Here is a 26,629-nt window from a genome sequence, read left to right as displayed (position 1 = left end):
TAAAAATAGGAATTAGATAATTAAGATGAGAAATTGATACGATTCTCTTTCCCTACTTTCTCATTTTCAAAATTTCAAGTTCTCCAATTCTTTCCTTCTCCTAATAGCATTAATTTATGTTAGTCACGAGAGCTGAAAATGTTGAAATACAAAAGTTGCTAGCATTCACCATATACACGAAACCCTAGTTCGTTGAAGTCGAGTGAACTGAGTGTGCAAGGGTACTCGGAACACGATTATCATGTGGAGGAGATTCCAAAAGCTTATTGCATGGAAACTAGTCGAGTAAAAGCCCTAGTACCAAAAAAGAGTAGTTCATCTTGTTTCATTGCTTGTCCTCAACCCACGTACGTGACTTCATCTTCTATATATACTTATTGCCATTTCTCTTTCGATTTGATCTGAATCTGATATTTTTGTTGAATTTTAATTTTTTGTAAGGCTTTCTTCCCCTTATTATTAATTAATATTTCCAGCTGACACAATACAACAATATATCTATCCAACGTCCTGACATATGAATAATTGGTTGAAGGGGGAGGGTCATCGTCCCCCGTTCCTCAACAGCCATTCCAAAGCTCCCCTTTTCTTTATAGTTTTTATAAACAAGAAAATTTCGACCATTTCTTAATTTATATGTGTAATCTTTGTGCAAGGACCATACTAATTATCTCTGTATCGTTCCGATTTTATTTTCTTTATATTTAAGATGACATGAAATGATAAAAATTTACAAGATATCAACACCTACTCAACGAATTCTAAACCTCTCTCCCAACCCTCCTCAAAGAGAAATTTTTTATTGTGATCGGAATACAAGTGATACACCAAGTATTTTTATATAAGTGGTGGAAAATTTTATTTTTTAAGTTATTAACTTTTTAACACACATATCTCACACTTTGTATAATGACACATGATGTAATATTCCGTATTCCCGTTACACTGAAAAGTTTCCCCTCCTCAACCAACTACCCTTCAAACGATCACCTTTTACGTCCCTATAAATACAGCCAGGGACCTACTTTTCTACTAGTCTAGACTTCTAGGTGAAACGTTTAACCGTTCATCATTTGTTAAGGTTTTTTAATTAACCATTAATCAAGAGGAATCCTAAAACCAATAACTAAGATTTTTTGGTTAAAAGTTAAATGAGACAAGGCTAGGCATAAGAATTTTCAAAATCCAAGAGCATATCTATGTTGGGCAAGAATCGGAGGTTAGTTTGGCAAACCCAAGGTGCCTAGCCTTTAATTTGACAAGCAAATTTTGTTGGGCTAGAAGTTTTTTTTTTTCACTTTTAACTCAAGATTATCAATTTATTTAGGTTATAAAGCTCCCATTAGATATGCTTTAAATTACTTCTGCTAGATGATTTTACTCACATTATTGGGAAGAAATGTTGTTTATTAATTGTTGTATCCAAACAATACCAACGTGATATGTCTTTTGGTGACATAGCATTAGCTAGTACTACCTCAAACTATCACAAGAATGTCAATTACTCATTTCTCTCGAATTATTTGGATGAAATTCTCTTGAATCTTACTATTTTTCTGAGTTGAATTTCATGTTTGTCCTTGAAACTAATTACATGTCTCTCACATAACACCGCTGAGTGACAATTTAGATAAAATTCTCTAAAATCAAATGGCAGGGGATAATTGGCAGCTTTCTACTAATTTAGAGGGATTGACAATAAAAAAAATGTTCAAAATATAATTGACAATTTTTTGATAGTTAAGGGGGTATTTGGCATTTTAAAAAAGAAGATAAGCTTGCTTAGACAGATGAGTTGCTTAGACAGATGAGTTACTTGTTCACATCAATGAGAACACTACATAATGCTAGTAACTTGTGTCATATCATCATACATCACACAAATCTTTCTATTATTGTAATTAATGAAGGCAATACTAGACCCCTAAGCAAAATTTAATCAAGGCAAGGCAACTCTCCTAACCTTTCACGATGTGACAAGCCGAATGATTTACAAAGGACAAATTAAACGATGTGATAACTTCACGATTAATTTAGCCAACCAGGACCTATGAATTAGTAATAATCGTTCTCTTTCCTAAATCAAAATCTATGTGCGAGTTCGCTATTGACAATCTTTCTTGGTGAGCGATCTGTAAAAACAAAATAAAAAAGACTAAAACCCCCACTGTAAGCCCTAAAAAGGACTTGTGATATGCTCTGACCTTGAGATGGGATAACCCACACTCCCCTAAACTTACCCTTAAAAAAAAAAAAAAAAAATTCATGATCCATGTCAAGAAATTTACTTTCTTTGAAAATTTTAAAAAAAAAATCTCCAACATTTATTTTCATGATAAAATAGAAAATCCAACTCAAATTTGCTATTTACCACAAAAACAAACGAAAATTGAACGACTCCAAAAAAGAGGTCCACATGCAGGTGCGTGGAAGTTTCGTTGGTAGGGTATCCTAGAGACGTCACGGTCACGCGGGAAGGGTAAGTATGGAAGGGTAAGTATGTAAGGGCGAGATCGATAATACATGGAAACACAGAGGGGCAGTTTCGTCAGACACGCCGCACCATACAAATTGCTGAGAGAGCCGTCGACGTATCCGAGTTTCAGAATCCCGATATTACGAGATTAACAAAAAAATCAATCAGAATTTAATATATAAATCGGAAATTAGAGAAGCAGAAGCTTTTTAGAGGCGGTGGCAAACCCGCCAGCTTGACTGCCACCAAACCAGAGAGGGAGAGAAGGAGAGAGAGACACAGCAAGCAAAAGAGTAGGTAAACTCAGACGACCCAAATTCTCAGTTTCTTTGTTTTGTTCTTGTTTTTATTTGATTTGTAGTTTTTTTTTTGGATCTCGGATTCCTCATTTCTCCATTTCCTACGTTGTTCTAGACATCTTGTCTTCTGTTTGTTTATTTATATTTATTTTTGGGTTGAGTTTTTGTGCTTTTTTTTTTTTTTTTTGGTTCTTTTTCCCGATTGCTAGAGGGTTTGGTTGCTGCGAAGGATCCGTGGCAGCTAGACCGCCTGATGAACACTACAATGTAGGTTGGGATTTTTGGGGTTCCTTGTTGCACATGGTTTTATATCTTCTAATTTGATTGGGTTTACGTTAATTCTATGTCGATTTGGATAATGTTTGTTTTGGTGCATCCAAGGAGTTATATTTCGACAATGACTAGGATTTTATCCGGGATTTGATGTTTAAGATGGTGGGTGTTTTCTTATTTGTCTCTGTTTTTGTTGATTGAAGGAATTTGCAGTGCAAGAGAGGATTCACCGGAAAAAGGAGGGATTTTTGAAAATCCCCCTTTTTACAATCCGGAATTGTAATTTCAGGGGGTGTTATTCTGAATCGAGAATTGAATTGTGCGAAAACCCGGTTCGGGTTTTGCATGAGAAGGAATTTGTGTGAACTGGGATTATTGAAGACACTGCAGTAAAAGAAATTTGGGGGGAAACCATGGAGAGGATTTTGGCGGCGGTGGAAGTGGTGAATCAAGCGGGAGGGGAATCGTTACTTGGGACAATCAAGATCGCCGTGCTTCCCATAGCAAAGGTTTTTACAGTCTGCTCCTTGGGGCTTCTAATGGCTTCCAAGTATGTGAACATCTTCCCAGCCAGTGGAAGGAAATTGTTGAATGGGGTAAGAAAAACAATCTTGTCACCTCCCAAGCTTTAGGGACTTTTTGGGATTGCGTCTGGAATGACTAAAAGTTTATTTTTTTTAACAACCAAAAGCGCTTTTGATTACGTTTGGGAGAAAAAGTTCGAAGTGCTTCTTGGTCGTAGCACTTGGATTTTTAATAAAAGCTCTACATGTTTTAGTAGAAGAACTTATAAGCAGAAGCAGTCCCCAATGAACCCTTAGCAATTTTGCACTATAAGCCACATTTTTGTGTATATACCGTTGCATTGTATAACTGATTGATTTTCCAACTATTTTCTGCAGTTGGTCTTCTCGCTCTTGCTTCCATGTTTGATATTCTCTCAGCTTGGACAAGCCATCACCCTACAGAAAATGCTTGAGTGGTAAGATTTAGTTCTGCTGTGACATTGCTTCTTTGGCCCAAACGAAGGAATCCTTTAGATATGATGCAAAATTGGATTTTGTTCCACGTAGCCAAAATCCCAATGCATTATTTCTGAACTAGAAATTTCTCCTTTTACAGGTGGTTTATTCCTGTGAATGTCGTGATTGGTAGCACTACAGGCTCCATAATAGGTTATATTGTTGCATCCCTTGTCCACCCACCATACCCTTTCTTCAAGTTTACAATTGTACAAATTGGAATAGGTATGCTTTTTGACACCCCCTTCTATCAATAGTTTTAACAAATTAGAAAAAAACCCTTCTATACATTTTAGTATTGAGTTTTCTGTATAAGCTGCATTTTTGCTGCTTGGTCATTTTGCATAATGTGTTGGCTTATACCATTGATTACAGGAAACATCGGGAATGTGCCACTGGTTCTAATTTCAGCTTTATGTAGAGACAAATCGAACCCTTTCGGTGATTCAACCACATGTAAAACAGATGGAACTGCCTATATTTCATTTGGCCAGTGGGTAAGTAATTTTCGTTTCACTTTTGATCCCCACAGCTTGTATACTTGAATCCAAGTTGCAATTATGCAGTGATGCAATACATAAGATTTTCGGGTGCATTAGTTAAATTATACATGATAAGGTACTAAACATTGTAGCTTATTGCTGATGCCGCTATAGGTTGGTGCAATCATTCTATACACGTATGTATTTCAAATGCTGTCCCCCCCTCCAGAAGGTACCTTTGACGTTGAGGAAAAAGAACTCCCAATCAAAAGCCCTCGAAATGGCACGACACCTGATCAAGTTCCATTGCTTACACCTGACGAAAATGAAGAAGAGACAGCACGTAAAGAAGAGGTTGCAGGAACCGAGTCGAATGCTTCAAATAAGCCTAAGGTGAGAATGAATTTAGTCATCCACATCTAATCTCAAACATCATCCTGTCCTGATGCAAAATATTTCATCCTTTCAAAAAGAGAAAAGGGATACGTTTTATTTTGGCAAGATGGGAGGTATGTTGTCAGGGAAAAAAATTGATAGCAAAGATAGGCAGCTTAAAGTTTTTCAACTTTCTATCACTTACATATATAGATCCATGAATTTTAACAGCTTCGAACTTGAAAGTTGGGATTTTTACTTTACTTCACTGCTTTATTGTGTTGTCTCTAGTATATACTATGTGCCTAATTACATGTCATGACTCGTCGCAGATTACAAAGTTCTTCTTATTCATCTATGAGAAGTTGAAGCTCAAACAAGTTCTTCAACCACCTATAATAGCTTCTGTAAGTTTGATTTATTTTCCAAACTAGTTTTATAACTGTATTTATTAATGAATTTATCGGTTGGAGCGTCAAGACGAGCAGCTTCTAATTAGTATGCACAATTTTGCTGCAGATCCTGGCCATGGTACTTGGAACCATACCATTTTTAAAGAAATTGATCTTTACATCTGATGGTCCACTTTTCTTCTTCACCGACAGCTGCATTATCCTTGGGTATGCTCAGTCGAATCTTATACTCCATGTTAGCTGATAATATTTGGTGGTTGTCTTCAATACACATGTTGTTGGTTATTAATTTGCTATATTTTCCCATTAAATTTCGTTTGTATTTATCCTGTTTAAGAATGCTGACGCTGATGGATAAACCAGTGTTTTTTGATATTGATAGATGAATAAAAGTTAATATAATCTATGTCGAGAAATTGCAACTTGGAATTTTGATGAACTTTAGTAGTAATATAGCGGAAACATTGGACTTACAATTCCTATAACCTTTTTCTTGTCGAATATGTTTGTGATAGATGCCTATGGAAATAAAAGTTACTTTTGTGGATTCTGTTGAATTTCATGTTTTATTTGTGAAAGAATCTCACAATATTGGTGATTGTCAGGGAAGCCATGATTCCATGCATTCTGTTGGCGTTAGGTGGCAACCTTGTTGATGGTGAGTTGACGTCCCTTCGTCATAAGCATCCACCTAATTTGTTTGGATTTAGATGAATATATCATGACATCTCTGTGTTATTTGCAGGTCCGGGAAGTTCCAAACTTGGTCTACGAACAACTGCTGCAATTATATTCGCACGATTAGTCTTGGTGCCCCCTGTAGGACTTGGCGTTGTAATGTTAGCTGATAAGCTCGGCTTCCTCCCTCCCAATGACCAGATGTTCCGGTTTGTCCTGCTGCTCCAGCACACAATGCCTACATCTGTCCTCGCTGGTAACAAATCCTAAATTATATAGATAGCTCGACTGTGCTTCAAATCGACATCAAAGTTTCATATTAACACATCAAACCTTGTCCGCAGGTGCTGTTGCAAATTTAAGAGGCTGTGGAAGAGAGGCAGCTGCCGTCCTGTTCTGGGTGCACATATTCGCCATCTTCTCCATGGCCGGTTGGATCGTCTTGTACCTCAACATACTCTTCTGAAAAAAACTTGCAAAAGTTGTTGCTGTGCCACTCACCCCTATCTACCTTCAGCTATTGATTTTCCGGCAGTCGATGTTAATAGTTAAACTTGGAAATTGTTCGTTCGTGTACAATGCAAGGTGTCGACCTGTTTCACGGTGAACTGAGCCGGAGGAAGGAGCATCCCGCCCGGCCGTGAATTTTGTCATGACAGCTGCCCTTGCGTCCGTTAATATTTCAAGTCCGTCAAGGGCCGCTGTCGTCTACGTTCAGCAGGGGCCTGTGTATTTTTACTTTTCCAAGGATTAATGGGGGCAATTTAGTCCCCGAACTGGTTGTAAAGTGGAAGCAATTATTTTTTTATAAAATTTTACAAATTAAGCAACTTAGCAAAAAGAGTACGGATAAAAAACCAACGTTACTTTTTGGTATAAGAGACATTATAATCTAAATTATCGGGTAGAGAATATAATAATAATTTATTGTTAGTCCAGCTTCTTAGTCTGATACTGTTAGTCCCAGGGTTGGGTTCAGATCAAAACGGTTCTGTTTTTTGCTAAAATTGAAACTGAATCGAAATTTCGGTTCGGTTCAGTTCGGTTCATTTTTTTTCGGTTCGAATTTTTTTCAGTTTCGGTTTTTTTTTTTTTTTTCGAAAAATGATGTAAATGGAAGGAACCTACCTATCAACCTTCCAATTCTCATATATCAGAGAATTGAGAGCATCAAAATCCTGAATATATTCAAGTAATTCAACTACTTATGATCAAGCAAATTGAATTCAAATTTTCAAAACTTAAGCAATTACAGTGGTGAATGCTTTGATGCCTTGCAAAGTGAATTTATTTTTTTATATTTCAAGCAAGCAACGTGGAGAGGGGAGATCGAATACCGCTAAAATTTATTCAAAAATCTTCTTAACTACTTGAGCTACAAAGTTTTCTCAAAAATCTTCTTAAAAGCTAGAATTTGGTCAATGTGCGACCTTTAGCAGCTATATTAAATGTAAGTCAGGTGTCAAAAAACCAACTGGAACTTCGTCTAATGATACTTCTTTCAATGTTGAATCGAAAAGAAGAAACCTTGCTGTTCGCATTTTGAAATTCAACCGCTATTACAAAGAAAACCAAACTCACGTTTGGATTTGGTCACAAAAGGGGTTGAGCTACACTTACAAGTGACCGAATTTTGACACGATTCCACAACAACAATTCGAAAAACTCACTGAAGATCTGCAACAGAACGACAGCTACAGCCTACAGGCAAATAGACAATAGTCGGGACTCGGGAAAGCAGAAATACCAAACTTAGCATAGATATTTACTAATATTTCACGAACCCTCCTCAGAAAAGTGACCACCATCTCCGGCTTCTGTTCTCCCTGTGGTTGGGTGAGGCGCCGGTGATAGGACTCTGGTGGCGGGCGTGATTGGCGAAGTTCTGGTTTCCTGCCAGACCTCTTCTTTCCAACAGCGGACTTCCTAACCACAGCACAAGAACAATACCCACAAGACTGACAATTGGAGCAGCTGCGAGAAGAAACCATCTCCCCCGACTATTTTCTCCTCTCGAGCCATTAGTGGTTGGTTCCCTATTTGCTGCACTCTGCTCATGCTCCTCATCTTCATAAGCTCTGTTGAAAGCACCGGAGGAACTGTCCACACTTGCATTCTGCTGCCGGACATTGTGGATCTCTGCTCTAGCATTAACGTTCCGTTTCCCCTCTTCGTAGTCTCTGTCATCAGTCGGTAGCTCATATCGACAGAGTGGACAAGTATTCCGTGTACTCAACCATGGAAAAATACACATAGAGTGATAGAGGTGAGAGCAGGGAAGCTTATTCACTTCAGTACCAATTGTCAATACATCTTTGCAAATTGCACAGGCTAAGTCATCATGCTTGTCATGTTCCTTGCTAATGACAACACGAGGCAGATTATTCACAAAGGACGCAGAAGCTGGAGGAGCTCCTCGTCTTAAGCTATCAACCTCAGCAAGATGCTCGAGCAATTCTTCAAAGCCTCCAGCATCAAGATAATCACCAGAATTTCCATCATAAGGCAGCATCTCTGATTCGTCCACGTTAGAAAAGAGGGTACGGGTATATATTTGACTCCTCCTCCTCATTCTCCAATGAAACGTACCCTCAGAATCAGGAAAATATGTATGGTGGTGGCGCCCAATGGATGGTCCATTACTTCTGCCTGGACGCGAAACTAAAAGATTACGAAGCCGGCCACCTGGGGTTTCACTAGATTCAACCATGTTTACTTCAACGTCGGCTTCTTCCCACTCATCATCTTCTTCATCCCCCTCATCATCATCGTCCTCAGTGTCATCTGAGTTCCACTGGCTAAGACCAGCATGCATTGGATCAATGTCAGTATCACTATCATAAGCACTTCCATCATCTGGTGGAATAATCGTTTCAGTATCCAGTAAACCATGTAGGTCCACAGAAGCATCAGAATCCCCTCCATATGCACTTAAAGAAATTGCATCGCTCTCACTATGAAATACCCTGTACCGACCAAAACTGAGATTTGATTCAGTTTCTCCATAGAAAGAATCCACATTTTCGTAACCCTCACTTTCAGTATCAGAGAGCACTCGCCGCCATCTTCTAGACCCACTTGGTGTAGTACGGTTGCTTGTGCGCAGCGGTATCCTAGTCGCAGAGTCACCACCCACAGGTAGTTCCTCAATCCCAGAGCCAGGGGATTGGTTCTGCCGCACCAGATTAATCATATGCGAGAACTGTTGTGAAAAAGTATTCTCAAGTGACTCGGAACTCCCAGTCCTAGCTCTTCTTCTTGTAGGTGGCGTCCTCTGATAAGAATCATGTGAAGGGGAACCAAGATCTTCAAGGTACAGAAATTTACAGTCCCCACACATAATTTCAACATCTCCAGTCGCCTCATTCTCGGGTGAAATAGCCCTTTGGCATAGCGCACACGTTGCAGGCTGCCCAGAATGTTCATTTACCACACCACTATCCTCATGATTGTCGACAGCGGACTGAAGCAACTCTTCCAAGAAGCTTTGTGAGGCTGCATCCATCTGAAACTGATAAAAGACCACAAGATCATGAACAAAGAGAAGCAAAGTTCCATCCGAAAACATAGGATGATTACAAGAAAGAAAACACGCAGACGGGCAGCTAAGTGATAGTAGCATTAATCCATCGGCCAAAAGAAAAACCAATTACACAACGGACACTAATTATTTGAGAAATTCCCCAAACTCGACAGAGTTAGTGTTAAATGGAAAACCCCCGAAATTGAAGCTAACAATTTTTAATCTAAAAGCCTAGAAATCATAAGAAAAACAGATGTTGAGCTGACAGTAATCTCAGCCAGCAGTCTCTAACAAAAATTTGACTATGAAAATGCAAACCCATCTCTCAATCAGTATCAATCTTCTTCCTCAACAAAAAGTTCCAGTTTTTCTTGCAAGAACATACATACCCATCTCGTCATTTGCATCTGAAACCCCATTTTTCTACTAATACACAACGCAATGGCGGCCATTTATACAAATTCTAACAACAAATCCTCAAAAACAATGAGAAAAAGGAAAATTCCACAACGAAAACACAAATAACAATTTGGGTTATCAGAAATTTCAAATCTTTTGGGGGTTCAGAGCAATTACCAAAGAGACGAAACCCAAAAGAAAAACTACTCCGATCTTTCGAAAACCCCAACAACTCCGATCGTCACATAAAGCTCCGATCTGAGAAATGCAATGAAATTTCTGAAAACGTGAGTTTTGGGGAGGACGAAGGTCTCACTCACTCGGTCGTTGGAGAAATGAAGGAGATGAGGGAAGGAAGGGGACGTTTGTGAACTCGCAAGTCCAATCGTGGGCGTGTGAAGGCACGGCGCACGTCTCATGAAATCACGGCCGTCCATCTCGTTTCATCGTTTCCACCTAACGCTAGCAGTGATACAAGGCGCGTGGAATGATTGAGTTACTGTGACTCACCATCTTACGATCAGTAGGGCCTACGGTTTAGCTTTATGGTCCTAGCTTTTGTCGTGGCACTAAGATTGTCGATTGGGTTTCTAGGGCCCATTGGGCCAATCAATTTCCACCTTCACTTTTGATGTGGGCCCCTAAGACTGGCCTTTTTGGTGAAATTGGAATATTGTAGCTGTAGATTTTACCACTAGCAACCATAACACCATGTCACCAACCTAATCCATAGGCACTAATTTTCCAAAGAGATAATGTACTTTCTTTCCTTGCTTGTTAAGGGTATCCAAATTCCAAGACATTATTGCCTTTTGATCGCTTTTATATCAATTGAATTTCACCGGGCTTAAAAACCCATGAGCGTGTGACTGATTTTGAGTTTTTGATGCATTGTAGTACTCAAATCAATGTATAAAATATCGATGATATCGGAAATATCGGTAGTCTAAAAATATGGAAATTTCAATGGAAATATCGGGATATTATCGATATCGATAAAATTGAATAAAAACCACGGAAATTGTAAGAAAAACTTGGAAATTTTTATTGAAACTTTGCAGGATGTTTATTTAGTCAATTATCTATTAGTTTATCACAAAAAATTGGAAGGAAATGCATTGCATGATAGATATAACTTATTTAAGTTGATTATATAGTGAGCTGGCAAATATTGTGAGTGTAGAAAATATGTAGTAATTAATGAAAGAAGTTTAAACACACCATAATCATTTATATATAATGAATTAGTACAATATTTTACACTTTATACATTGCATGGTAAGATACATGAGTGACTTAGCAAGGTCTAAAATATCGATGATATTGGAAATATCGGTAGTCCAAAAAAATATCGGTAGTCCAAAAACACGGAAATTTCGATGGAAATATCGGGATATTATGGATATTTTAGACCATGCTCATAATGCATTGTGAATACTACAGTGCATCAACTTTTCATTTCTATTCACGAACGTTTGAGAAACTCTGAGTTTTTTATGCACTGTAGACCTCAAAATTCATTAACGCCTCACAATCTTCTACCACAAACTCATTATGCATCAATCTCACTAGTGTCCACACGTGTAAGAGCAACCCTGAGTTGTTGACGCATCATAGTGTCACGGAATGAGGTTTTGAGGTTCAAACACCTCGTGCGGGCTTAGACTCGATCATGGAGCCTTGGGCTTGAACACTCCCACGACAATAGGTTGTGGAATGCATTAACGTCTCACAATCGTCTACACATACTCACAATACATTCAATTTCACCGATGTCTATACGTGCGTGGACGAACGAGCGTAGCATTCCTCAACATGTGTAGGCTTGAGCCCCAGCCTTGGGCTTAGCCTGAGTGTTGCTATTTCAACCCTACCCAAAGGAAAACAGGGAAACTTTTTATTTGTTTTTTATTTATGCATTTTTCAAAGTTCAATGCTTCAATAATTTACTGTATTAGAATGTTGATACACTGTGTCTGAGATGCGCGTGGGTTTAAATTTTTTACCTGAAATGCAGAGCAATCGTTTGCTTCTTGTGAGTGATGTCTCAAAGAAAAGAGCCCGACAGTGGTAAAATATGAAGAAAGAGGGTCCTCTCAGGATTTCTCTTTGCAAGGATAGAGGGGATTTTGCAATGGTCTTTGTTTATTATATATCGTGCGATCAGTTTTTATTAGATACTATTTATATTTAATTTTAAATAAAAATATTTTTAATGATTTTTAATCGCACAATATATGATGAACGGATACAATTTGAGAATTTCCGGGATCCTCATAAAAAGAATCCAAAGAAGATCCTTATTCAAATATGAAATCACCTCTCCCCTCCCTCAATCGTGTGATGTAAAATATTTTGCCGGAAACTCGTTGGGTTTGGGTTGCTGTTGCGGGAGACTGTACACAAATGGGTGTTTACACGGTCTTCTGAGTATTTTAACTTTTAGATCTTGATTTTTTTTTAAACAAAGATTTAATTGTTAAAACATTTAAAATGAATACTTCAAAGCACTCAAGAAAGTCTCTGAATTGTATAGTCCCAGCAAGTATTATTGACCATATTTTTCAACTGTTATTTTTGTTTTCACTACAATAGTATATTTACAATAAAGGATGTGAAATTGGACTAAGCTAATAAGCAAAAATTCTTGGGGAGTACTCCGGACGTACCCCAAAAAATCATCACAATAAGCTCGTCATAATAACTTGTTATTGAACTTGTCATTCGATAATCAAACCTAATATCTCTCACTTACGAGTGAAGTTGAATATCTCTAAGCCGTAGTGCTAAGTAGTTATTCTTCATACTGTATTGACTATTGAATTAAGATAAAATTGAAAAATGCCCCTCTCCCTCCATCAATTAGGTATAGATTTTGACATTTTGTTTCAGTTACTGGACTCCAAATAAAAGACTTACAATTTTTAAACAAAGATAAAAAGAGTTTAGCGTGTCAACATAAAAATTGTTGGAGTATTACTATTATCACAAAAAGCTTCAGTATAATTAAAAGTTAAATCGAATTTAATTTTGTTAATTTTCCGACATGAGGTGGTCGCATCTCCAACCAATAAGAGAGTGAAAATCACTAACTTTCAGTTATTATTACATTACAAAGAAAATCAGGAAAATAATAATTGTATCCATCGTTTTAGGATAATGCTGGGGGAGCCTGGTATGGAACAAAATAGGCACCAAATAGAAACACACATTTGGGGTTTTAACAATTTTACCTTAACCAGAATATTCACATATCTCTCATACAAAGAAACAACAACCCTCTGCAAAACTGTAATCTCTCATGATCGTCCTTCTGATCTCACATTTTTCACCTGCATATTTCACCTCCTCTTCCTTCCTCTGTTTTATAAACCAACACGAAACACAGAAGCCACCTGGTAAAAGCTAAACCCCCCGAAACCCCGGCAAAGCTGATACATTTGTTGTTTGTGAAAATGTCTAGGTGGGTTTTTGTTCCTGTGTGCAAAAACGTACGAGGATGTCCGAAAGTTCTCATCTTTGTCTTTTTTTGGTCTGAAAGTTTTCAACTTTAACAATGTGGGTTTCTTTTTTCTGTGGGTTTTGGTAATTGTTTATGAACTGTTTGCGCAGTAGAAAATTGGACAAGTTAAAATGGAAGGTGGAGGGCCACAGGAGGAGCCCCAGATTATCTGCTTTGGAAGCATGTAAGGCTGATCAGCTGCCGAGGCTTGTGGGTGCGACTGGTCCTACTGCGACTGCTAATGCTGGTAGTCGTATTTGTACACAGCAGCGGTTGAAGAGCCAGGTGGGGAAGGATAAGGGACCTGCTTTCTGGACAAGGGACAGAAAGAAGAGAAAACTCAGACCTGTTGATGAAGTAGCTGCCACTGCACCTTCTTCCCCACTGGATCAGGAAAGTTGCTTCTTGTTTTCTGTTTCCCTTTGTGACACTATTGTATTGTCACATCTCGTTTGATGGCTCGTCCTGGACCCGATTATTTCAGTTAGATTGGACTATAGTGTACTCGTTGCTGTTCGGTGAACTTATAAATGTTGGGGTTTTCGTATATCATATTAACATTATGTTGTTTGCACTCGGTTTCAAATTTTAGTACTGTTGTGGGATAGGATGTGACAATATTCTCGTTTGGTGACTCGTAACTATTTCAATTAAATTGGACTAGTAAGTCTGGTTTACTTGCCGTTGTTTGGTTAACTTATTAATCCCGGGATATTAAATCAAGTCCCCCAATTCCCTTTCTGTTGTTTGCACTAAAGTTCCAAATTCCCATTTTAAAATGCGTTGTGCAGGGTCGAGTGGAAAATGGCGACGGTGGTCATCAAACGAGTACTGGTGAGTCTTTTTTGCCGATTAAATTACCTGCTCTTGTATTTCAATGAAATGCTGCTGTTGAATTTGCAGTCTATTTGTTTTTTTGTATCAGATCAACAGGTTGTGCAGGATAAAGATAGCCTAAAGCCTGGAGTTCATGCTGCCTCTACTGGTTAACCTCATTAATTTCTTCCTTGACAAGTCTCACTGTACATTTTCTGTACTATATGATTTTCCAACAAAAATGAACTTCGTTCTGACTTTGTGCTTGTATTAGATCAACCATCGACTGAATCTGCAAAATGGTTGCCGGAAAAACGAATACTTGAGCTTATCCTTGACAAATTACAAAGGTTTAATTTTGTCATATATACATTTCAAATACCTTTGCTATAAATTTTCTTCCTTATGTTGAATCGTTGATAGTGTTTGAAAATTGCAGGAAAGATACCTATGAGATATTTGCTGAACCAGTTGACCCGAATGAGGTGCATATCTTGTTTTTACATTGTCATCTCATAAGGTGAACGTTTCCTTCTCTTTTCAGTTATTGTTTTCTATTGTTTTCTACTTTTTTACAAGGTTGAGGGTTACTATGAAATCATCGAAGAGCCTATGGATTTCGGGACCATGAGGGCTAAACTTCATGAAGGAATGTATAAGAATCTTGAACAATTTGAGGTAACCTTTCTCAAAAACTATTTCTGCTTTAAATGTAGTTTACTTTTTCACCATAAGGCAGAAAAAGTTCAAATAAGAAGCTAATTTAGACAAGTTCATAACGATTTTGGGGACAACTTACCCTAAATTGGTTCAGCAATTATCAAAAGCTATACATTTGGCTATTTAGACTGTTTGGAATTTGAATATTATCTAATGTGACATCTGATTTATCATCTAACTGATAATTAGTGAACTGTTTGCAGCATGATGCATTCTTAATAACAGAAAATGCAATGCATTTTAATTCTACAGCTACCATTTATTTTAGACAGGTATGCTAATTGGACCTCTTGAAAACTTTTGGAAAGTTTACTCTGAATTCTCCAACTAGAAAATCTTACTATAGTCCACGACAGAATAAAACCACTTGGTTTTTACAGGCTCGTGCCATTCACGAACTAGCGAAGAAGGTATTTCATGTTTTGAAAACCTCTCCCAACAACTTTGAACTAGAATTCTCAGAAACAAGACAAAGAAGTGGTAGGAAAGCTCAAGGTGAAGCTGGCAGGTCAGCTTCTAGCTCATATCTTAAAGTTGTTAAAAAACTACCAAATCCCTTTCCATGAAACTTGGAGAAACGTTGAAATCTATGCCTTGCTCACTTAGGAGTTCATGAAATTTCAGGAGAAGTCAAGTAAAGATTGGGTGTTCCAGTTATATTGATGCAAGAGAGCACAGAGTTCTTTCTGGTAACATGCAAACTAGATGTAATGCTTTAATGCTAACTTTGTAATTACAAAGTCTACAAAGTTAAAACTTGAGAACCTTGAATCTTGTGTTTGTTAATAACAGGTACTCACGATGGTAGAAGATCTAGATCGTTCGAAGGAGATCCGCGCAGCACATATAGACCTTGGACATCCTTCCTTGATGAGGATGAGTCGACAAGTCTGACAGTAATTAGTAAATTAAAACAACTTGAGCTTGTAAGTATTCTTTTCTTGTGTTTGCGTTACGCACAAGTGTTATAGACAGCACATATTTCCTGCAAGGCTAAGAAAACTGAATCAGATTTTCATTTGTGTTTTCCGATGATGGATGTCATGAAATCCGCCATGAGAACAAGTCATTTTTTGGTGTAGGTGACTCATCAAGACATTGGTTACACTGAAAGCTTGATGTTATATGTTAAAGATTTAGGACCAACAGCTCAGAAGATTGCTAGAAAGAAGTTACTTGGATGTTCCGAAATGCATAAAAGTCAAGCTCCTTTGGCATCCACCTCTTCCCAATTGGCACCTAGTCCTCTGAGCACTGTGTTTACTTCACCACCAAGTCATAATTTCCAGGACAAACTTAATGAGCATCCTTTAACTACGAAAATCACTGGAAAAAAGGGATCTTTAGGTGATGAAATGGGCATCCAAGGTCCTACAGTTGGAGGGAAAGTCCAATGCAATGAAATTCATCTGAACTCTTCTTCCTTGAAATCTCATCATGCTGGACTTGCAGACAACAGTTGCTCAGTTTCCGGCTTCAAAAACACAGGCAACAACTCGACACCAATGATACTGAACCAATGGAAGTCGGTTAATCAAGCACAACCCTTGAAGCAGCCTTCAGATTATAGTTCTCAGTCAAATTTCTTGGACCCAAGGTTGAGGAACGACATGGGATTTGCTAGTTTTAGCAAAACTAAGAACAAACTGAGTTCATTGCATTTGAGAGGAGATGATGATCAGACAAACTCTGAGGCAACCCAAGCGTCGAAACCCGACCAAGGCAGGCCAATGCTGGCTCAACAGTTCACATTTGATCTGCCATATTTGAGAGCCCAACTTGGTAGGATAAATTCTTCAGGACAAGATAGATTAAGCTTGCAGAAAGGTTCAGGTGCAGAGCTGATGGTCTTCCCAGCCGAGATAAAACTATCAGAGAGAGATGAGAAATCAGCAGCTTTATGGTGATAACCAAAACCAATCATCAGTGGGTACTCGGTAGTCAGTATACTGATTTAGCTCTTCAGCTGTAACTGGTAAGAAAGCTAGTTAAATTCTAAAAGTGAAAAGATCCCCTTTCTGGCACTATTATTAATAAAAAGTCCTAAAGTTGCGATTTAATAGCATCGCGGGTATACAGACATGAGCTTTGACAAGTTGGCTAAAACTCTGTATTTTTTCTCTACACCAAGTTTGAATTTCCCTCCTCATCCGTTTCAACTTTTTTTTTTAATAATTCCAAGTGTTTTCGGAAAAGAACTTGGAAGTGCTTCTACTTCTCCATAACTAAACTAAGCTCTAGGATAAGTAGGTTTTTTTTTAATATTATATTTTGGTTTAGGGTTTACGTGGTTACTAGTTACGGGTTTAATTACAGGACCTGGATTGTCTGCCCCTCCCATCTCATACTCTTCCTATCCCCTCCTATTTTTGTGGTCATGGTTAAGTCACGTCAACATTTTATATTGATTATTTTATAGAAATAATAATACAAAAAACAATGGGAATATAAAATGTTGACATGACTTAACCTTGACCACAGAAATAAGAGGGGATGGGAAGGGTATGGGATGGGGGAGGGCAGATAATCCAGGTCCTTAATTACATGAGCCGTTTACAATGGAGAGTGATATGATAAGTAAGATTTGATGCTTATAAAAAGAATTATGCATATAGGTAGAGATTTTCTGTATTATATATTTTTTTCGATTCAGTTTCAATACGAACCGGGTCGGTTTCGGGTTTTCGGTTTCTTTCCACCCCTAGCAATTACCGAGCACATTATACGTACAGAGAGAGTGAGGTAGCATACAAATAGGGTTACTTGTTGATGAAGCAATTAATTAGATAATCCGATATAGTCCATAGATTATAAAAGCATGGCTCTCACGTCAAACAGCTGGCAAGGGGTCCACTTCCAAACATTAAAACTTCCTCTCCAACATATTCGTGAGTTATCCCACGACAACACATTACAACATTTTACAACATGTTTATGCGGGATTTGGATCCTATCCGCATTCAAATTGGGAGAATTTTAAAGATTTTTACATTTTAACCGTTCATTGTACATTGTATATTGTACAGTAAAAAATTATTTTGAATTGTAAATATAAAATTAAACATAAATAGCACCTAATGAAATCTAGTTACAAAATGTACGATGAATGATTAAGATGTAAAAGATGATCCAGAGAGAGGATCCTCATCCGTTTATGCGGCTCTCCCCCTCCAAATTATTAGGTTGCATCTTCTTTACTTAATTTCTTTCCCTTTTTTTTTACTCGAAATTAGGTCGATTTAGTGGGAACACAATGATTAATCTATATCAGAAAGGTAAAGCCTCTTAATCTGATTCGCTAATGATAGCGATTTTACCACTTGTAAAACAAAGGGTTAAACCATAGAAAATTCTTGCAAGAGTACAAGTGTTTGTAGTATAGAATGGCTCAAGCAAGGTCGATCTCCTCAGGGACTGATATAAACAATTTACGAGTTTTTGTGTATTTAACTTATTTAACTTTAAGAATTACACTAATTTGACGAAACTAAATATTACTGGATGTGACTTGAACCAATATCTAAAATGGGATTTGGTTTATAGGAATAATAATTCAACTTAAACAAAACAAGTAAATAAGGTAATTCAAGATAAAATAAATGATTGAAGAAAAATAGATTGACAATATGCTAGAGTTCAACCTTTACCAACAACACTCCTACGTAGCTATTCCAATTGCTTAAATAATTGAAAACACACATGCTTTGAAGGTTGGATTTTCCTTGTGTATGTTTTACTTGTGACATTCAAGCTAAAACGCATACCACCACATGCAACTTATCCATGACATTTGGATTAAATATAAACATGAGTGATTCATTAATCTTTGTGAAAATCCTTTTGTTAAACCATATAATCCCTAAGAGCATGATATTTACCTTAGGAGAGTATAATTTTCAATCACAAGAAGCACAACCAATTTTAACGTGACATTCGTTCAAAATTGCATCCGATAACTTTTCTAAGCATCCTAATGGTGATCAAGCATCAAGGTACATAGATAGTTTAATTCAGTGATTGAAAATATCAAAGCAAGCATATAACAACACTTAAGCAATTGAAAAATAAAACTACGTATTCATGTTGTGGCTCATGGCCTCACTCTAGCATAATAAATTAGTTACACATAATTATGTTCATACATAAGAAATTATCCATAAAACAAATAACAAGAAAGAAAACACCCGTTTTAACAAGACGAGATCTCCATTGCTCCTGACTTCCTCTGCTCTGCGCACTGCCCTCTGCTTCTGTGCCTAGTTCTCTGCGCCTGCTGCCTTCCGTCAGTCTCTCCTTCTCTCCCTGCGCCTATTCGTTTTTTTCTGTTTTTGCGCAGTGTTGCGCTCTCCCCGTTTCTGACCTTCCTTTCTTCTTTTATTCTTTTTCGTTTCGCCCTCATCAATCTCTCCTTTTTCTGCGCCTGCGTTGCGCACTCCACCTATGTTCCCTGCCGTGCTATCCCTCTTTCTATTTATTTATTTTTTTCTTTTCTTTTGTTTTCTTTCTACCGTCCTGCCAATCCCTCCTTTTATTTTATGTTTTCTGCTCAGTCTTTCTTCTCCACCTTTCCTTTCTTTATTTCGTGTCCCTCCCACTGCCTTTTGCTGCGTCAGTCCCCTCTGTCTTGCACTCCTTCCTCTTATCTTATTTCTGTTCTCTTTTCTTTTCTGCTTCTTTCTGTTTCTTCGGTCTCTCCACACCTTTTGCTTGAAATTTATTCTAAAACAAATTTAACTGCACATTAACACAAGGTAAGATAAAATATCACAATTTTAACACAAAAACATCACAAAGATTTTAGAAATTGATGGTATAAATGCATGAAATATATGAGTGATCAGCTAATACTGAGTATTTTCCTATTGGAGTTAATTTTGATTTATAAGGGCTCGTAAAATAACTGAAAGTATTTTTAGAGAAATATTTTATTGGTTTCAAAAGTAATTGTGTTAGTTATATGTTTTTTCCTGAAAGCACTTCAAATATTTTTTTCATGATTCACTTGCATTTTTACTAAAGATTTGTTCTAAAAATATTTTAACCAAAAACACTTTCAACCATTTTAAAAGCACTTATATACGAGCTCTAACTATTTATAAGCATACGTGGCATTGATATTAGCCCATTAGGATATTTTTAGTTATAAATCCATTACAAGTAACCATGCACGTATTTCAGTCCATGACTTCCCTTGCATTAACATTTTGATTAATCAAGGGCGGTCGATCTCATACGTAATTCTGATTTTCTTGAATCGTTAATTTCTTTCGTTTCAAATAAGTAAACATGTTATAAACGTGAATTTGGATTGTCGCATTTCCAAGTGTTACTTTTATTAGTTAAAAATGGCTGAGTTCTAAATTTTTTTCTGTTTCTGTTTTGTGTGTGTGTTTTGCGGTATAACATTCGTTCATTTCGTATTTCGGTTTTTTATTTGCTCGGAGAAGAAAAGGCGGAAGAGTTGGTTACTTACGCCACCCAAAAATAACCAACCGCCTTCTTCCTCCTCCTTCTCCTCCTCGTCCGTCGTTGTCATCGCGACGGTGACGATCGTCGAAAGGGAATAATATCCAGTCAACCCGTTAACCACTAATACGTAAAGCTCCCGCAGCGGAAATGGCGTACAGGAGAAAGCAGGGGATAACAAGGTCGTCAACCTTCAAAGAAGAGATCATTCATCGCCCCCCAGACGACAATTCTGCACCGAATTCATCTTCCCTTCTGCAGTCTTCGTCTTCCTTCTCCGGTTCTTCATCTTCGTCTCTCGCCGCTCAGGCCATTCGTGCTTCTGCGCTTTCCGTCGAACGCAACAACCGATCCAAGGTTTCCTTTTGTTCTAACTGCCGTGAATCTTTCAGTCATTCTTCTGGAAATTTTAAATTCCGTAATAATTATATGTTTTCTGATCCGATCTGCTTATCTGGGTTGGTTTTATTTGTATTGAATTGTGATTGCGGTACATGAGTTCGGCCAGTTGGTCAGGATAGTATGCAGACTCCGAGTTTGAATCATTTGATGTAGATTAAAGTTGTCTAGAATATCGTCTTATTGACCAAAGTGAGGAGATTGTGATCATAGCTATAAATAATGCAGGACTTCTCTGCTTATGACGATGCATCTGCAAAATCCGGGTTTTGGGGTGTTCTGGCTCGGAAAGCTAAGGCCATTCTTGAAGAGGATGGTGAATTTCCACAAGATAATATTGCTGGAGGGCTCAGATCAAAGCCCTCCGTTGCCTCCGGTGGCGCTCAGGTGAATCTCCAACATGATCTTTGTATGAAATTATGAAATGGGCTTCCTTCAAGTTTCCTACTTTCTCTACAAATACACACATCTCAGACACCGTTAGTTTAGCCCGTTTGATAACCATTTCGTTTTAGTTTTTGGTATTTTGATTGCTGAGTTTTGTTGTATCTTTCCCTTTTGGAGACAGTTCCAACAACAACCATATTATCAGTCATATGACAACTCTAGAAGAACGGAAAATCCTACAATCCGAAAGGGCTTGGATAAAATCACGACTTCCCTTAATCAGCTCGGGGACACGTTTGAGAAGGCTTTCGAGGTAATTAAAATTCCTTGCTTGCTAATTGTAGATAATGGATGTATGTCGAGTTTAGTACTTTGGGAGACAAGTATGTTCATAATGTGCCTTGTGTTTTTGTGTTTGGTTTTCAGGAAGGTCGAACGATGGTGGAGAATAAGACCGCCGACATCCAAAAGCAAATTAAACGAAGAGGAGAGAATCCAGATTCACAAAATCAAGCTTCTTATTATGGGAACCAGAACAGTTCACCGCTGCAGCCTAAGAACCATGATACTCAACTCAAGGCATCACGCGACGTAAGGTGGCAATTATGTGTGACTGGTTTGTGTAATGACAAGACGAAATGATCTGACTTGAGCTGAATTATATGTTGATAAAGTGCTTTGGATGTGATTTTTGCTTTTCGTTTGCGATTCATTTAGACTTACCTTGAGCCGGATGAATGCATAAATGGTGTTTGTTTTTTGTCACAGGTTGCAATGGCAACAGCTGCCAAAGCAAAATTACTTCTTCGGGAGCTGAAAACCGTCAAGGCAGATCTGGCTTTTGCAAAGGAACGATGTTCTCAACTAGAAGAAGAAAATAAATGCCTTCGCGAGAATCGTGACAAGGGGAACCACAGAGCTGATGATGACTTGGTATGTTTCTGTTTTTCCCTTCCGTTGTCCTTGTACTTACCGACGATCCACAAGTAGAATAGTACGACTAACTGCAATTTGGCTAGGACATTGTGCCCCCATCCGCATCCAAGTTTAATTCTCCTTCCCTGAGTATGGTTTAAATTAGAAAATCGCTCGAATAGTGCGACTAAATGCAATTTAGAAATGTTTCTGACATACATATACATGTGATCATATCAGATCCGCCTTCAACTGGAGACACTTCTGGCGGAGAAGGCTCGATTAGCGAATGAGAATTCAGTTTATGCACGCGAGAATCGGTTCCTGAGGGAAATTGTTGAATACCACCAGCTGACAATGCAGGATGTTGTGTATTTAGAAGATGATGAAGAAGTCACACAAGTTAACCCCTTAACCAGCCCCACCGGCGTCTCCAGGATGCTCTCCATTTCCCCGCCCTCATCAGCACCCCCATCCCCGCCTCCAGAGGACTCTTCATCTGCAACCTCACCAGCTACTAAAGATATCTCACCTGTCCTTACCAAGCCACAAGAAAATAAAGACGTTTTTGTGAATCTGGCCATGCCGGGCAACGATACCTTAGCTCACAAGAAAGCAGATGGTAAAACACCTTCTTCAACAGAAGCTACTACAAAAACACCTCCTACAGCGGAAAGTATAACTAAATCGCCGACAACAGCAGAAGCCGCTACTAAAACACTCTCAGTAGCAGCAGAAGATACTAAAAGACCTCCTCCTACTTCTGCTTAAGCATTATTAGTGTAGCATTTTTTAATTTGTTTCCTTCCTTTTCCTCTTGGAGAGGGGAAGAGGAAGAAGGAAGGGGGAAGGGGGCATTCTTCTTCTGCCAGCAACTTTATCAATCCGTGGATGTAATATTTTGTTATGTTTTGTTTGAGGTTTGGGTTTATTTCTAGTGCCCTATTTACCTCTTAGCACAAGATAAAACAATTCCTTCCTTGTACAGCCAGTGTGCACGATATTTGTTCTTGAGTTTCCAGAATTCTTGTTTGGTTAATTTGTATTTGTTGTTCTAAATAATATTGATAGTTTTGTGGCCTTTGTAGCTCAAAATATTTAGAGCATTCATCCCTGCACTTGAGGTTTTGTTGTCGGATAGTTTCTCCTTAATATCGCTTGCTCAAACAAAATAATTATTAAACGAGATTTTAATTGTATCAAATTTGGGCAATTTGTCTAACTTCTCATGTGTTGGAAATCCAATCATTTGACCCGGACAAAGGTTAGAAAGAGGATGGGGAAATCCTTCACGACATGAAACACCACAATGAAATGAATGGTAAGATTTAATAAAATAAAAAGAATCATGAGTAAGTGTGTCCGACCACGTTATTTGTAAAACTTTTTTATATAATAGTAATCTTTTAAATTTTAGTCTCGCCAATATTATACTAGTCTCATCAATATCAGACAGTCTTATCGAAATTTCTCTTCAAAATGAGAGGGTTTATAATTACTCTTGTTTCTTTTATTATAACATTGCGATTTTTCCTTTAAAAATTAAATAAAAAGCCTAGAAACAAATACAGTGAAACCAGTGTTTCAAATATTGATATGTAAATTTATGGACATATCAATATTGGTGACTTTCGATGGACAACAACAACAACAACAACAACAACAACAAAGCCTTTTCCCACTAAGTGGGGTCGGCTATATGAATCCTAGAACGCCATTGCGCTCGGTTTTGTGTTAGCGCAATTTCGTTCTGGATTCATTTTCATAAGGATTCGACGTGATCATGGAGTGCCGGCTGTCGACTACCTGACGGCCTTCCCCTCCTCCTTGATCCGGACTTGGGACCGGCAATGGAAGATAAACTTACATAGGCGGAGTTAAATCTATATATACAAAAAGAGTAGAGAAATTGAAACAAGCGAAAGCAGAAGGATGTGTTAAAGTAATAATGTATACTTATCCAAGAGAGTCCACCCAGACAAATTTCCTGCTTCTGAAAGAGCTGGCCTCCATTTGTGGATCTTGTCAACGTTATCCTTATAATTGCACTCAAGGCCAGCAAGTCCATCACCAAAACAACCCTTCTGATTTCGAACATCCGAGGGACTCACCTTGTAAAATACCGGTATCACCATTTGCTGATTTGATTTCTTGCAGTCAATGATCTTAACAAGTTCGTCCAAGCACCACCTTGAGGAAGCATATTTTTCGGAGAATACAATGACATAATTCCTCGACTCTTCAATCGCTTTGAGGAGCGCTGGTGATATTTCTTCTCCTCTTGAAAGGTAATCATCCATGAAGGTGTTAATTTCTTTTTTACGCAAAGCTGTACACAAATGGCCTGTGAAATTGTAGCGCGTGTCCTCGCCTCTGAAACTCAAGAATACATATTATTTCCATGGTGGAGGAGAAGAAGATGAGGCAGCAGCTGCTGCTGCTGCTTCTTTAGTCATCGAAGCCAACGAGATGATTGTTGCAAACAGATGATTGGTTTCAACTCATTCAGATTTAGTCGAAATTAAAGAAAAATTTCTCAAAAAAAAATTCAAAATTTTGAAATCTACAACGAGTTCCAGCAAAATTTATGTAGAGAATTGGTAAATATCATTTGTCACATCCCGGCCTGGGTCCACCACATTCCGGGCCCGTTCCACCACCGTAGCACGATATTGTCCGCTTTGGGCTTTACTATTCCCTCACGATTTTGTTTTTGGGAACTCACGAGCAACTTCCCAGTGGGTCACCCATCCTAGGAGTGCTCTGGTCTTCTTCTCGCTTAACTTCGGAGTTCCTACGTAACCCGAAGCCAGTGAGCTCCCAAAAGGCCTCGTGCTAGGTAGGGATGGGAATATACATTTAAGGATCACTCCCCTAGCCGATATGGGATGTTATAATCCACCCCCCTTAGGGGCCCGGGTCGGGTCCACCACCATAGCACGATATTGTCCGCTTTGGGCTTACCATTCCCTCACGGTTTTGTTTTTGAGAACTCACGAGCAACTTCCCAGTGGGTCACCCATCCTGGGAGTGCTCTGGCCTCCTTCTCGCTTAACTTCGGAGTTCCTACGTAACCCGAAGCCAGTGAGCTCCCAAAAAGCCTCGTGCTAGGTAGGGATGAGAATATACATTTAAGGATCACTCCCCTGGGCGATGTGGGATGTTACAATCCACCCCCCTTAGGGGCCCGGGTCGGGTCCACCACTGTAGCACGATATTGTCCGCTTTGGGCTTACCATTCCCTCACGATTTTGGGAACTCACGAGCAACTTCCCAGTGGGTCACCCATCCTGGGAGTGCTCTGGCCTCCTTCTCGCTTAACTTCGGAGTTCCTACGTAACCCGAAGCCAGTGAGCTCCCAAAAGGCCTCGTGCTAGGTAGGGATGGGAATATACATTTAAGGATCACTCCCCTGGACGATGTAGGATATTACATCATTGGTATTCATTGATTTTCCTATATATCGTCGAAGTAGGGTGAAGTTTGCATTTCCTAACACATTTTTATATAATAGTAATCTTTTAAATTTTAGTCTCGCCCAATATTATACTAGTCTCATCGGTATCAGACAATCTTATCGAAATTTCTCTTTAAAATGAGTGGTTTATAATTACACTTGTTTCTTTTATTATAACATTGTGATTTTTCCTTTAAAAATTCAATAAAACTTCTAGAAACAAATACAGTGAAACCAGTGTTTAAAATATCGATATGTAAATCTATGAATATATCGATATCAGATGCTTTTGACGAAAATTATGAAAATTTGCAATGGTGTGGGTATCAATTCATTCAGATTTAGTCGTAATTAAAGAAAAAAATCTCAAAAAAATTTTGAAATCTACAACGAGTTCCGGCAAAATTTATGTAGTGAATCGGTAAATAATGTTGGTATTCATTCCTATATATCGCCAAAGTAGGGTGCAGCTTGCATTTCACCTCTTTTTCCATATGAATTCTTGATTTTTCCGATATTTCGACAAAAATATCGACAATTCCGTGATATTTTAAACACTGAGTGAAACAAACTTCGGATCTAATTCTTTATCCTCTCAAAATTAAATATCATCACATTCATGCATGCATTTAGAAAAATGGAGGGAGAGGAAACTTCTTCCAATGAATTCAGAGGTTTTTTATTTTTTCTGTTTTTGCAATTTGCAAGACAAACAATTTCAGAAGCTATCAAAGGGCCTCACATTCCTAATCTGCCCATCTATTTTCCCCCTTCCCTACGTCAAACGATCTGACGATACAGTATGAGGTACGAAACCAAAGAAAAGAACACCGGAAGAAGAAACACCACCCTCTTCGGCAGAATCTCGAAGCTCTCCGACCCTTCTTCGGCAATCGTCTCCAGTTTCGGAAAATTCGAACATTTTTCGTGGGATATCACCTGGGGTGGTGCAACTTCCACCCAGCCGTGTACGTACCTCCCTCCCTTTGCCATCACCATATCCGGATCAAAACGCCGTCAGAACTTC

General features: G+C 38.3%; 5 protein-coding genes and 1 pseudogene across 10 annotated transcripts; 3 read left to right on the top strand and 3 right to left on the bottom strand.

The window, feature by feature from the left end:
* Nucleotides 1-609: 609 nt before the first annotated feature.
* On the bottom strand, nt 610-718 carry LOC126620531 (U6 spliceosomal RNA; annotated as a pseudogene).
* A 1,832-nt stretch (nt 719-2,550) lies between these two features.
* LOC126618798 (protein PIN-LIKES 6-like) lies at nt 2,551-6,859 on the top strand. Of its 3 annotated transcripts, XM_050286969.1 has the most exons (12): nt 2,551-2,773; nt 2,985-3,042; nt 3,252-3,644; nt 3,951-4,030; nt 4,171-4,295; nt 4,446-4,567; nt 4,727-4,945; nt 5,260-5,334; nt 5,447-5,547; nt 5,946-5,998; nt 6,086-6,274; nt 6,363-6,859. In XM_050286969.1, the coding sequence occupies exons 3-12, from the start codon at nt 3,462-3,464 to the stop codon at nt 6,482-6,484; spliced, it is 1,269 nt and encodes a 422-aa protein (XP_050142926.1). In that variant the 5' UTR covers nt 2,551-2,773; nt 2,985-3,042; nt 3,252-3,461; the 3' UTR covers nt 6,485-6,859. The 3 variants fall into 3 exon arrangements, with proteins under 3 accessions (XP_050142926.1, XP_050142924.1, XP_050142923.1); XM_050286967.1 differs by lacking the exon at nt 2,985-3,042 and having other exon boundaries at nt 2,551-2,769; XM_050286966.1 differs by lacking the exon at nt 2,985-3,042.
* A 640-nt stretch (nt 6,860-7,499) lies between these two features.
* Nucleotides 7,500-10,291, bottom strand: LOC126618797 (uncharacterized). 2 transcript variants are annotated; one of them, XM_050286964.1, is made up of 2 exons: nt 10,118-10,291; nt 7,500-9,529 (listed from the first exon to the last, which is right to left on the bottom strand). In XM_050286964.1, the coding sequence occupies exon 2, from the start codon at nt 9,521-9,523 to the stop codon at nt 7,808-7,810; it is 1,716 nt and encodes a 571-aa protein (XP_050142921.1). In that variant the 5' UTR covers nt 9,524-9,529; nt 10,118-10,291; the 3' UTR covers nt 7,500-7,807. The 2 variants fall into 2 exon arrangements, with proteins under 2 accessions (XP_050142921.1, XP_050142922.1); XM_050286965.1 differs by having other exon boundaries at nt 7,500-9,523.
* A 2,875-nt stretch (nt 10,292-13,166) lies between these two features.
* LOC126617798 (uncharacterized) lies at nt 13,167-17,038 on the top strand. Of its 3 annotated transcripts, none has more exons than XM_050285855.1 (12): nt 13,167-13,403; nt 13,556-13,836; nt 14,235-14,276; nt 14,368-14,427; nt 14,533-14,608; nt 14,698-14,743; nt 14,838-14,936; nt 15,182-15,250; nt 15,359-15,486; nt 15,603-15,685; nt 15,771-15,904; nt 16,061-17,038. In XM_050285855.1, exons 1-12 carry the CDS (start codon nt 13,396-13,398, stop codon nt 16,883-16,885), a joined length of 1,851 nt encoding a protein of 616 aa, XP_050141812.1. In that variant the 5' UTR covers nt 13,167-13,395; the 3' UTR covers nt 16,886-17,038. The 3 variants fall into 3 exon arrangements, with proteins under 3 accessions (XP_050141812.1, XP_050141811.1, XP_050141813.1); XM_050285854.1 differs by having other exon boundaries at nt 13,553-13,836; XM_050285856.1 differs by having other exon boundaries at nt 13,169-13,403; nt 13,553-13,836; nt 15,603-15,667.
* A 3,156-nt stretch (nt 17,039-20,194) lies between these two features.
* Nucleotides 20,195-23,226, top strand: LOC126617667 (uncharacterized). The gene is made up of 6 exons (XM_050285716.1): nt 20,195-20,801; nt 21,072-21,230; nt 21,412-21,543; nt 21,657-21,821; nt 21,999-22,163; nt 22,386-23,226. Exons 1-6 carry the CDS (start codon nt 20,595-20,597, stop codon nt 22,914-22,916), a joined length of 1,359 nt encoding a protein of 452 aa, XP_050141673.1. The 5' UTR covers nt 20,195-20,594; the 3' UTR covers nt 22,917-23,226.
* Nucleotides 23,227-23,680: 454 nt separating this feature from the next.
* Nucleotides 23,681-24,445, bottom strand: LOC126618265 (disease resistance protein RPV1-like). The gene is made up of 3 exons (XM_050286315.1): nt 24,102-24,445; nt 23,952-24,028; nt 23,681-23,700 (listed from the first exon to the last, which is right to left on the bottom strand). Exons 1-3 carry the CDS (start codon nt 24,443-24,445, stop codon nt 23,681-23,683), a joined length of 441 nt encoding a protein of 146 aa, XP_050142272.1.
* Between the last annotated feature and the right edge of the window lie 2,184 nt (nt 24,446-26,629).

Source organism: Malus sylvestris, chromosome 4, assembly GCF_916048215.2.
Source record: "Malus sylvestris chromosome 4, drMalSylv7.2, whole genome shotgun sequence".
Classification (NCBI taxonomy): Eukaryota; Viridiplantae; Streptophyta; class Magnoliopsida; order Rosales; family Rosaceae; genus Malus; species Malus sylvestris.
Note: the sequence above shows the minus strand (reverse complement) of the source record. Positions and strands in the feature narration are given on the sequence as shown.

Coding starts and splice junctions, on each gene's coding strand:
- LOC126618797 (XM_050286964.1), bottom strand. CDS start 9,523: ATGGATGCAGCCTCACAAAGCTTCTTGGAAGAGTTGCTTCAGTCCGCT.
- LOC126617798 (XM_050285854.1), top strand. Junction 14,428..14,532: donor AGTTCATGCTGCCTCTACTG/GTTAACCTCATT, acceptor TGCTTGTATTAG/ATCAACCATCGACTGAATCT. Junction 14,609..14,697: donor ATCCTTGACAAATTACAAAG/GTTTAATTTTGT, acceptor TGAAAATTGCAG/GAAAGATACCTATGAGATAT.
- LOC126618265 (XM_050286315.1), bottom strand. CDS start 24,445: ATGGATGATTACCTTTCAAGAGGAGAAGAAATATCACCAGCGCTCCTC. Junction 24,029..24,101: donor GGGTGGACTCTCTTGGATAA/GTATACATTATT, acceptor TTGTATATATAG/ATTTAACTCCGCCTATGTAA. Junction 23,701..23,951: donor GAGGAGGGGAAGGCCGTCAG/GTAGTCGACAGC, acceptor ATTTGTTTCTAG/GCTTTTTATTTAATTTTTAA.
- LOC126617667 (XM_050285716.1), top strand. CDS start 20,595: ATGGCGTACAGGAGAAAGCAGGGGATAACAAGGTCGTCAACCTTCAAA. Junction 20,802..21,071: donor AACGCAACAACCGATCCAAG/GTTTCCTTTTGT, acceptor TAAATAATGCAG/GACTTCTCTGCTTATGACGA. Junction 21,822..21,998: donor AACTCAAGGCATCACGCGAC/GTAAGGTGGCAA, acceptor TTTTTGTCACAG/GTTGCAATGGCAACAGCTGC.
- LOC126618798 (XM_050286967.1), top strand. CDS start 3,462: ATGGAGAGGATTTTGGCGGCGGTGGAAGTGGTGAATCAAGCGGGAGGG. Junction 5,999..6,085: donor AGGTGGCAACCTTGTTGATG/GTGAGTTGACGT, acceptor TGTTATTTGCAG/GTCCGGGAAGTTCCAAACTT. Junction 6,275..6,362: donor GCCTACATCTGTCCTCGCTG/GTAACAAATCCT, acceptor CCTTGTCCGCAG/GTGCTGTTGCAAATTTAAGA.